Raw genomic sequence first — 12,392 nt, forward strand, 5'->3', positions numbered from 1 at the left:
GTATAGAAGCCTATCCTGTAGATGGTTACAGGGTATAAGAGTCTATCCTGTAGATCGTTGTTCCTTTCATCCCTCCTTAGTGACCGCCTCCTTGGTCTAGTTGCTAGAACGTCTGTCCGAAGAGAGGAAGGTCGGTGGTTCGATCCCCGGCCGGGCTATACGAATACGTGAAAATATGGCACTTGTTGTTACCCTGCCTGGCGCTCATCATAAAAGGGATAAAACTAAGGACTGGTCAGTTTACTGTGTCTGTGTGAGGTACCCGTACATGCATGTCGCATGAGTTAAATAATCTTGAACGCAGCATTAAACCCCATTTCACCTCATCTCACAGTCCGCTTGGTCGTCATTTAAGGAAGTCACGCCGTGGAGAAAGCTGTGTTCGAGTCCCTCAGAGGTACTATGTGTTGTTGCTAAACGTGATATCGCTGACAGTGTCTCAGGCAGCCGAATTCACTCTCTCTCATTCGCATAAAAATTGACTGTTTTGGATCAGCATATACAAGCGTGCTAGAAGGAATTGGTCAGGTTTCGATTACAGGATCGCACAGGTTAGGATTTGTCGTCTGACAGATCGTTACCTTGCTCCAACGTTTCACTATTATACATGTCGTCATGTTGGGCTCCCCCCCCCCCCCCCCATGCACCATCAATCCGCCATCATGTTACGACTCCTGGTGTGAAATGGTTGAAATGATATATAATTTTAAGTCTACGGCGAGGGAATCTACTTAAACCATGGAAACTTTGGAACCTGCGCACCTTAATACCTACATGTAACATGTTGAACAACTGGTGTCATCAATGAATTTCAGTGATCCATTCGTTTTATTGTCTTCACGATTTTACCGTTTACGCCCAATAGAATCTGTCTCGGAGCCTGGAGTTCTCTGGAGTTGAGGTTTTATATATTTTTATATCATATTGAATATGATATCCAAGAACTCTATGGGAAACAATGAGAACAGTGTGCTTCGTACCTGTCTTGTATTTGCATCTCGCGTTGTGGCGACATTTTTGGCGAAATGCATTGCATACCATTCTTCTGGACCACATCGAGCATATTTAGTAATCACGTCTATATTTTATTCAAACATTGCCCTCATCAAGGAGAGACTATGTATATTTTTCGTGTTTCCGTCGTTTCTTTTAATGTTAATCTACAAATTTACACTTGCATTCCATGTATAGCCTAATTCACTGAATGTTTTTTTAATCATTATTAATCCCGTTCATAAATCGAATTAACTATTACCTTAATGTCAGTAAATATTTCATTGTTCATCGGAGAAGACTACATTCGCTGGCCTTGGTGTGTCCTTAAGTTGCGAAACGAGTTTTCGTAACAGTTGTTTCATCAATAAATGATAGAAGAAAAAGCTTTTTCATTGTCAAGTGATGCCTACCACATAATTCAGTTAGGTAATGCCCAGACAAGACAAAGGAGTCTTTCATCCTAAATTATGTATCACCTTAAAACACATTTGAAAAAATATGCCCTGGTAACAGCTTAACTTATTGCCATGTCGTTGGTTTAAGTGACACTTCAAACGTATGTATGTCACAGATAACTCCCTCCTGCCTAATTGTACAAGCAACACTACTTTAAAAGTGGCATGGGACTTGGCCCCAGTTCCACTTAATCATTATAATTACTTACATTGTAGGAGGGACAGAATCATCACCGTCTAACTTTATCTTATTAAGTCTGCATCAAATACACATGGAATTGTTTAGGGATGTATTTAAGCTCTTTATCAGTTTGTGACACGTTTAGTGGTTCTGACATTTGGCAAGGGCGCAAGTGTTCTACTGAAACTAAGGTGTCAGCCAAATACCGCGAAAATCACTGGTTATGTGATGCGAATGCTGAAGCGATGCACGGTGCCATTACCTACTAATTGCGGATATTTGATACTGGACGTTAGATGGTGGTGAAAACGGTTGACCCCATGTGATCAATAACGAACCCTGCCCTATTCAAGGGCTAGTATCTATTGCAAGTCAATTCACCGGTTTAAAGTAAGAATGTGATTGAGTGAGTTTGATTTTACGCCGCTTTTAGCAATATTCCAGCAATATTGACGGCGGGGAACACCAGAAATGGGCTTCACACATTGTACCCATGTCGGGAATCGAACCCGGGTCTTCGGCGTGACGAGCGAACGCTTTAACCACTAGGCTACCCGACCGCCCCTTAAAGTAAGAAAGACCATCGGTCCTATTATAAGCGAGTTACATAGGCATACAGGTATATTACGAATTATTGTAGTATACGGAGTTTCAAGTGAGTGAGTGAGTGTTTTGGGTTCAAAGCCACTTTTAACAGTTTTCCAGTTATATCACGGCGTGTCAACTTAATGAAGGAGGATAGCCCGAGGTGAAACGTTCTCAAACGTTTACCACTTCGGTGAAACCCAGGAGCACGGGTAAGGTGCTGACAAACCTAGAAACATAGTCGGGGCGAAACGGGATTTGAAACCACAATCATAGGTTTCTGGCGTGCACAAGTGAACAATGCCCCCAGTGAACTACGCCGATGCTCTCTGGAGTAGCAGGACAACAGCCGAGGTTACATAAAAGCATGACGCGTATATTTAATGTTTGAATGCCAGAAGACACACACATTATTTGTAGATCGACAGGGGAAAAACATAAATCAAAACTTGTCTTCAACACCAAGGATACAGACGGAGTAAATTCGAAGTGACTTTTCAACATATGAATATCTGCCTTTATTCACATTCAGTTGAAAGGTCAGGGATGTCCGTTTACAAGTGCAAAGCTTGTTTACAGCCTTCAGACTGCGAATCTCATTAAAATCATATCTTAGTTCTCCCTACCGCTAAACAAAGATCTGAGGACATTCCATTACGGGTCACGTCAGAACGACCTTTCGCGAAATTTGACCGATCAATGAAATGACTGACAAGAAATCGACATTAGCCAATCAGAAGCCAGCTTTCCCGAGCTTTACGACACTAGTTTCAAACTGGCGACTACGCTTCGAAACATATTTGGACGTGTTCTCGATTAAAAAATTTGAAACTGATAAACAGAACGTTCTGGAATGGCTTATAGATGGCCTAGATTGTATGGATATAATCATACAACCCGTAACTGTCGGAATACCCTTTGTAAAATATTTCGAGGTTGCATGATTAGAAAACACATGCCGTCTGTCACTTTCATGATCTGGTGCGCGACGCTCTGATTGGTCGGATGAAAGGTCGTTCTGACGTGACCCGTGATGGGATGCCCTCAGATCTTTGTTGAGCGATAGCGAGAACTTAGATCTGTTTTTAATGAGATTGGAAGCCTGGAGGAGCGGGGTCATTAACGTACTGACAGCAGCTTTGTTTGAAGATGTCTCAAGAATGACCTTCATGACCACTCGAACAGGTACCTGCAATTATCCCGCGAAAGGTCATGGATGATAGTATTTCAATGTGACAGTTTCCAACAACTCGCCTGTCCGCACTGCAGCAAACCAGGGCTCCTCCACTTCCGGTGTGGACATTCGGTTAAAATGGCCATCAATACCTTATGCTTGGCGACAGAACCTTGAAAACTGGAGATCAGTCGGTCAGCTTCCGGCAGCAGGGTGCATGCAATTCAATGACTTTACGGTTGGTTGGTTGTTTGTTTTACGCCGCACTCAGCAATATTCCAGCTATATGACGACGGTCTGTAAATAATCACACCACATACGGCATCACACCACATCTGTCTTTAAACCACATCTGGCATCACACCACATCCGGCATCACACAACATCTGGCATCACACCATATCCAGCATCACACAACATCCTGCATCACACCACGTCTGGCATCAACCTACATCTGGCATCACACGATATCCAGCAACACACCACATCCGGCATCAGCCCACATCCGGTATTACCCTACATCTGGCATCACCCAACATCTGGCATCACCCAACATCTGGCATCACACAACATCTGGCATCACACCATATCCAGCATCACACCACATCCGGCATCACGCCACATCTGGCATCTCCCTACACCCGGCATCACACCACATCTGGCATCACACCATATCCAGCATCACTCCACATCGGGCATCACCCAATATCCAGCATCACTCCACATCCGGCATCACCCAATATCCAGCATCACTCCACATTTGGCATCACCAAATATCCAGCATCACCCCATATCCAGCATCACTCCACATCCGGCATCACCCTGCATCCGGCATCACACCACATTTGGCATCACCATACATCCACCATCACACTACATCCGGCATCGCACAACATCTGGAATCACCCTTCATCCGGCATCACCCCACATCCGGCATCACCCAACATCTGGTATCACCCCACATCTGGCATCACACCATATCCAGCATCACACTACATCCGGCATCACACTACATCCGGCATCGCACTACATCTGGAATCACCCTTCATCTGGCATCACCCCACATCCAGCATCACCACACATCCGGCATCACACCACATCCAGCATCACCCCACATCTGGCATCACACCATATCCAGCATCACACTACATCCGGCATCACACTACATCCGGCATCACACCACATCTGGCATCACACCATATCCAGCATCAAACCACATCTTGCAGCACACCACATCCGGCATCTACCCACATATGGCATCACACCATATCCAGCATCACACAACATCCGGCATCACACCAGGTCTGGCATCAAACCACATCTGGCATCAGCCTACATCCAGCATCACATCACATCCGGCATCACACCAAATCTGGCATCTCCCTACATCCGGCATCACACGATATGCACCATCACACCACATCCGGCATCACACCATTTCCGGCATCACCCCACATCCGGTATTACCCTACATCTGGCATCACCCAACATCTGGCATCACCCTACATCCAGCATCACACCACATCTGGCATCTCCCTACATCCGGCATCAGACCACATCCGGCATCACACCATATCCGGCATCACCCCACATCCGGTATCATCCTACATCTGGCATCACCCCAAATCCGGCATCACACCACATCTATCATCACCCTACATCCGGCATCACACCACATCCGACATCACCCAACATCCGATATCACCCTACATCCGGCAAAACTCCACATCTGGCATCACCCCATATCCTGCATCACACCACATCCGGCATCACACCACATCCGGTATCACCACACAACCAGTATCAACTGATCATGACACATCCCATTCCCCCAATATATTGCGTCATCCTTCTTCTTGCAACAGACGAAACCACGAAATATCCAGCATCACCCCATATCAAGCATCAACCCACTACCAACGTCAACTCACATCCGGCATCCTCCAATATTTTGTATCCTCCTACTCCTGGCATCACACAAAACCTGACATCACAAAACATCCGCTATCCTCCCACATCCGGCATCCTCCCACACATTTATGTGTCTTCAGCCCTCATCCACATTGTTCCCATATCCAGTAAATCACTATATATGTCATCCAATGACAATGAATTCACAGCAAATCTTCAAAACAACATAGCAGAATATTTTAATCAAAGTTTGATAGATGGTTTCTTCTCATCCTCAGAAAAGAACATGACACATTTCGTTCACAAAAAGGTTTTTTATTCATCAATAAAATCACTCACTCACAGCCAAATGCCTCTGCTGGAACACCTAATCTGAACTTCAAAGTCTCAACAAATACGATCCACCATACAGCTTGCAAATTGAGTTCATCTTGCAGAAAACATTTGTGACTGAAGCCAAGTCCCACCTCAGATCTTGCCCTGAAACATGGTCTTCAGGAACGTCAAATAAAATGACATATAGTTTATGTCAAAGCTTGTCGTAAGGGCTATTTCCAGAAGGTTGATAGGGCCTTGTATGAAGAATTAGTATTCGAAGTTAAGGGTTGAACACCACGAATAACGTGTCTAAGTTTTGTTTGTTTGTTTGTTGCTTAACGCCGCACTCAGCAATATTCCAGCTATATGACGGCGGTCTGTAATTAATCGCGTCTCGGCCAGACAATCCAGTGATTGACATCATTAGCATTGACCCACGCAATTGGGATATGATGACATGCATCAACCAAGTCAGGGAGCCTGACCACCCGATTCCGTTAATCGCATTTCACGACAAGCATAGTCGCCTTTTACAGCAAGCTTGGATTGCTGAAGACCTATTCTACCCCTGGAAGAGACAGTGTTAAAATCAGGATAGGTATCCTCTAGACATGTGTTTACATCCAGAAGTCATACATTTATAACATTTGTGTTATCCCGTTAGGCTTCCTGGTTAGAACAGTAAGCTCTACCTGTGCAAGTCGTCAAAAGTTTCGGTTGGTAACACACACACACACACACACACACACACACACACACACACACACACACACACACACACACACACACACACACACACACACACACACATTCTCTCACACACAAACACAACACACTAACCAATGCATAGACACACATTCACATATAAAACACACACACACACACATATCACAAACTCACACACATCCATAGACAGATTAACACACTCACACACAAACAAATACACTGACAGATTGACACACTCACACACAAAAACGGCACATCCACATACAGACTGTCACACACACAAACTCACCCACATACAGACTGACACACACACAAACTCACCCACAGACAGACACACACGCGCGCGTTCACTGTGCACTACTCGTATTATCTACACAAAGTAGATCTTGTTGCATCAATCTGGGATCAAAGGCCGCCTCCGTGGTCTAATGGTAGAGCGTCATACCAAAAGACGTTAAAAGATGGTACTTGTTGTTACCCTGTCTAAGGGGCTAAAACAAGGACTGGTCGGCTCGGAGTCAGTATACTGTGTCTGAGTGGGGTATTCATGTTAAACTGCGGCATGGTATCTCAGTGAGCTAGCACTATAAATCGGCATCAGTCCGGACTAGTACAAGCAGCCACACACACATGCATGCACGTCGCTATATAAGTGCAATAATCTTGGACGCGACGTTAAAGCCCATTTCACCTCACCTCACCACCTGGGATCAAAGATAACACAGGAACTTAATGGAGATGGAGCAAGAGCAAGACAATTTTTTTCTTTATTGGAATAATATTCTTCATAAATCTGCTGCCACTTGTGCCTTGTGTATTGTCGGCAACACCCCTGGTACACAGCTGTCACAAACAAGGTTCAGATCATATCTGAAGTACCCTCAATTATTATCGCTAGCATTTGATCCCCAGCTAACTCTTTACGCATTAGACTGGCTGAATCGAAAACATCGTGAAAAAAACCTTCTCTTATTTCATATCTTACCTCCATAACAGAACGTCTGAATTATCAGATCTGGCACAGAAATTGGCAAGACATATTGGATTAGAACCCAGGTCTTCGTATGACGAGTCACAGCTGTTGATCACATGCTAAGCTACCAAACACGTTCGCTCTAAAGATTCTGAATGCTGCTTAAAGATATATAATGGAAAAACTTTGTGAAAGTTTAGTGATTATATCTTTCTACCGTCACACCAAAGCCTGCTTCCGATTCCCCACATGGGTTTATTCAATATTGGTATCTTACTCAGGGAAACATCGTTGACAGTAGTGTAAAACGAAGTCTCTTCAATCCCTCACTTATTATTTGTTATGTGAACGTGAATAGTGATTGCAGTAAACTACGTTTATAACGAACACGCTTATAACAAACTGAACGATATAACGAACTTATTTCTTAGTCCAGGCCATTTGCTGTTTATATATTGTATATATGCTTGTAACGAACTACAGTTATTACGAACAAAAATTAGTGGTCCCTTTGAGTTCGTTATAACCGTATTTTAGTGTATGTTGAAACCACTTGTAGGGCGAACATATACTCATTGACCATTGTGTGAACATATTGTTTACCAGCGCTTGTAGCCAAATAAGGAACGTCAGCGCCGGACAATAACCTGCCTCTATTAACCGTCGAAACAGATTCCATTGAATAAATAGCGGTGAAAATTATAGGAATGGATCACTGAAAATCAGTGATGACACCAGGTGTTCCCGAAAAGGGTAAGAATGTCCTGCTTTACTGGTATCATCCGCTACTCACACAATTTGCATAAAAAAGGAAGCTCTTGTTTGTTGTTTGACGCCTCACACCAGTGCCCCCACCACCTGGTGGCGGGTTAACAAATGAGTGAGTGAGTGAGTTTGGTTTAACGCCGCTTTTAACAGTATTCCAGTTATATCGCGGCGTGTCAGCTTAATGTGGGAGGAAAACCCGAAGTGATGCAGGTCTCAGACGTTTATCACTTCGGTGAAACCCACGAGCACGGGTTTGGTGCTGACAAACCTAGAAACTGATCGGGGCGAATCGGGATTCGAACCCACAATCATAGGTTTCTGGCGTACCCAAGGGGCGCAACTCTGCACAGCGAATCGCGGCCCCTCAGACGACTGGGCCCCCCTTGCCCCCCGTGCCCCCTTGTAAACAAACCAGATTTTTGATTGATTGATTTGTTGTTTTACGCCGCACTCAGCAATATTCCAGCTATATGACGGCGGTCTGTGAAATAATCTCGAGTCTGGACCAGACAATCCAGTGATTGACATCACGAGCATCGATCCACGCAATTGGGGTACGATGACATGCATCAACCAAGTCAGCGAGCCTGACCAACCGATCCCGTTAGTCGCCTTTTACGACAAGCATAGTCGCCTTTTACAGCAAGCATGGGTTGCTGAAGACCTATTCTACCCCGGAATCTTCACGGGTCACAAACCAGATAGTCCACCACAGACATGTAAAGTTAAGAGTATATCATGTATGGCTTTAAGTTAGCATTATGAACACTTTCTATAATGATACGAATGATAAGATGATGATTCTTTCACTTTAAAATAAGTTTCTAGATTCATATCTCAACTAATTTGGTCATTTAAAGGGTCGGTGGGGTAGCCTAGTGGTTAAAGTGGTCGCTCGTCACTCCGTAGAACAGTGTTCGATTACCCACATGGGTAAAATATGTACCCATATCTGGTGTCCCCCGCCGTGATATTGCTGGAATATTGCTAAAAGCTGCGTAAAACAATACTCACTCACTCCTAAATTTACAGGCTTTCTCTTTTGTAACTACATGTGCAGTCACGCAAGTGGGGGTTGTGGAGACTGACCAGTGAGCAGCACGTGTCAAAACACACGGGCGGTCAGAAGGGTTGACGAATTATTCTGCACCTTGGTCGTTGCTGCAGTAGCTGGGGGCATATTAAGCCAACGAGCCTAGCTCAGCGTTAACCCCAGTTACATCATCGCTTGAACCAACTCCGACAAAAAATGGCCAATGACGTAACTGAAACCAACTTTTCCAATTTGAACGTCACGATCACGTATTACATCTTCGGCTCTGTTATGTAAAACATATGAGGGCCCAATAAATCGACACAATTTGAGAATTAAACGTATTATCTTGTACGTAACATGTGCGTGTTCAAGGCGACAGCTTTATTGATTTCTGTGGGCTTCCCGGCGAATGCATCCCACGGGCGTTAGATAAAAGCGGATAAGGCCTTGATTCACTTAACAACAGGATGTCTCATTCTTGTCTTTTTGTAAATCACAAGGACTAATTATTCTCCTTCGCCCATGTTACAAATCCTGACTAAATCAGATTAGCTGTGTGTATAACCACACTAATTATGTCACTTCTGATTATTTAATTATATTGGCGTATGGCGTGCGCTGATGTTGTTAGACAGGACTCAATAAACCAACAGCAAACTACTCTGGAATGGGTGAGTGAGTATGGTTTTACCCCGCTTTTAGTAATATTCCAGCAATATCAAGGCGGGGACACCAGAAATGGGCTTCAAATATTGTACCCATGTCGGGAATCGATTGGTTAATTGGTTGGTTGGTTTGTTGTTTAACGCCGCACTCAGCAATATTCCAGCTATATGACGGCGGTCTGTAAATAATCGAGTCTGGACCAGACAATCCAGTGATTGATATCATGAGCATCGATCCACGTAATCGGGATCGATGACATGTATCAACCAAGTCAGCGAGCCTGCCCACCCGATCCCGTTAGTCGCCTTTTACGACAAGCATAGTCGCCTTTTACGGCAAGCATTGGTTGCTGAAGACCTATCCTACCCCGGAATCTTCACGGGTCTGTCGGGAAACGAACCCGGATATGTGGTCCCCATGGTTAGGAAAGATGCCAGGCACGCAGTACGATCGCCGTACATAGTTTACCCTTCCCGTTTGTTAGTGGGTTAGCTTTGTGTTTAAAGCTTTCCATTATCACGTGAAAGGTCAGCGTTCGATTTCAACACAATTGTTCACTTTTTGAAGCATTTTAATGACTTGTTTGCTTGTTGTTTAACTCCGCAATTCTTCTAGCAATATGACGTCGGTCTGTAAATAAACGAGTGTGGACCAGACAATCCAGTGATTGACATCATGAGCATCGTTCCAAGCAAATGGGATCGATGACATGCATCAACCAAGTCAGCGAGCCTGACCACCTGATCCCGTTAGTCACCTCTTACGACCAGCATGGTCAACTTTTACGGCAAGCATGGGTTGCTGAAGACAAATGCTACCCCGGATCCTCAGGGGGGTTGTCTTGATGTGACCGAATAGTTGTTAAAGAATAAAACCGTATTCAATTATCAACACGATAATATGATCTAACGTCCCAATCCTAATCCCAATCCCAATCCCAAGTCCAGGTTAAGTCATGATCATGACATGCTGAGTATCAATGTTTACCCTAAATAGACACCGCATCAAAGATATTTGTGTACCGATTACATAAGTCTTACTGACAGGGTAGGGTGGTAGTTCACCGGACGACACTGTGTATATTGGGCGGCGCCTTTGATATCGCCTCACAACATACTTTTAATGAATGACCCATTAAACGATGATACACATCAGGATCGCGGCGAAAATACAAGATTCGTTGAATATATCAAAGCACCAATTCATCTTTCATAAACCTGTTGTCTTTGTGCTTAATATATCCACAAATTAATGAAAATATGTAATACATGTATCAACAAGTGCGTGAAACTCAGAGTTGCAAAATGATATAAGGAAAGTGTATCCAAATCTGTATTTATGCTCTACTTTGTATTGAGCACTCTCTTCTGCAATTGGATCATACTTGTGTGTGTGTGTATGTATATATATATATATATATATATATATATATATATATATATATATATATATATATATTTGCCCACAACAACACTTGTATAACTGTTTATTCACGCTTGGTGTGGTAGATTGTAATTGAACGAGAGCAGGTATTGTAGAATCACCTGTAAATATGGCCGACATTGTAATTAGATACAACGTACTAATGAGAATTATCATAAGAAGGCTGTTGTTTTCTTTTCCTGAACTGTTCCCATTTCATACCAAAAGTGGCAATGCATTTAAAAGTTGCTCTCGTGTCATAATATTCACTCAGGTTTTCCTCAATCGCCATTAAAAACATAATTTCCATTGAGCAGTTCGACACCGCATATAGCTAAATAATTATTTCGAGATTTCGTTAGAATGTGAGATATTCAGACAGACGTTATGCAATGAAAGACCATTTTTCCATTAACATATGCACACGCGTACCTGTATATTGTACCTGTATACCTAGTGTCACGTGCACTTAATTGCCCTGTGTGATGTAACAAGGAGACATAAATTTGGAAATGAAATGAAACTAACTAAACTTTAATGTTGTGGAAAATAACGCCAATGAATTGGAGTACACGCGCATGAATTCGTATGATAACCTATCAAAACGTTTTGAGAGGTAAGGCCTTGTTCATTAAAGATCGCTACAAAAGGTAAAGAAAGGTGAAATTTGTAAAACTTCTATAAAGGAAACATCCAACCAAAGGCCCTTTTTAAATAGTAATGTCATGATATAATATAAAGTGCATTTCACATAATACAATATACTTTGCACACAATTAGTAAATGCTTTAAAGGGACTGACGAAAACATGGGCGAAATATTTTAATAACGCCACAAATTAGTTGAATTAAGTTAAAATGAGTTGAAAAAAATGTGTCATGATGTAGACACATCTTTGTGTATTTGCGAAACTAAAACTGTTGAGCAAAGGAAAATATTCTCGCCCATGGACCAAACTTTCTCGCCCAAGTGCGAAATATTTCAATAACGCTATAAAATAGTTGAATTAAGTTAAAATGAATTACATTATGTATCATGAAATTTGTAAGAACACCTGTATGTGTTTGCGGAACAAAACCACTGGTTTTGAGCAAAGAAAAATATTCTCCTCCATGGGCCAAACTTTTCTATAAAATAGTTGAATTAAGTTAAAATGAGTTAAATTTTGTGTCATGATACTT

The 12,392-nt window shown here is 42.9% G+C and overlaps 1 protein-coding gene across 1 annotated transcript; it reads left to right on the forward strand.

Annotated features, from left to right (window-relative positions):
• Positions 1-3,377: 3,377 nt before the first annotated feature.
• LOC139448783 (mucin-6-like) lies at positions 3,378-5,592 on the forward strand. Its single transcript, XM_071230317.1, has 3 exons — positions 3,378-3,402; positions 3,799-5,174; positions 5,581-5,592. The coding sequence occupies exons 1-3, from the start codon at positions 3,378-3,380 to the stop codon at positions 5,590-5,592; spliced, it is 1,413 nt and encodes a 470-aa protein (XP_071086418.1).
• Positions 5,593-12,392: the final 6,800 nt, after the last annotated feature.

The sequence above is a fragment of the Haliotis cracherodii genome, unplaced genomic scaffold (assembly GCF_022045235.1).
Source record: "Haliotis cracherodii isolate W230 unplaced genomic scaffold, xgHalCrac1.p SCAF_7, whole genome shotgun sequence".
Lineage (NCBI taxonomy): Eukaryota > Metazoa > Mollusca > Gastropoda > Lepetellida > Haliotidae > Haliotis > Haliotis cracherodii.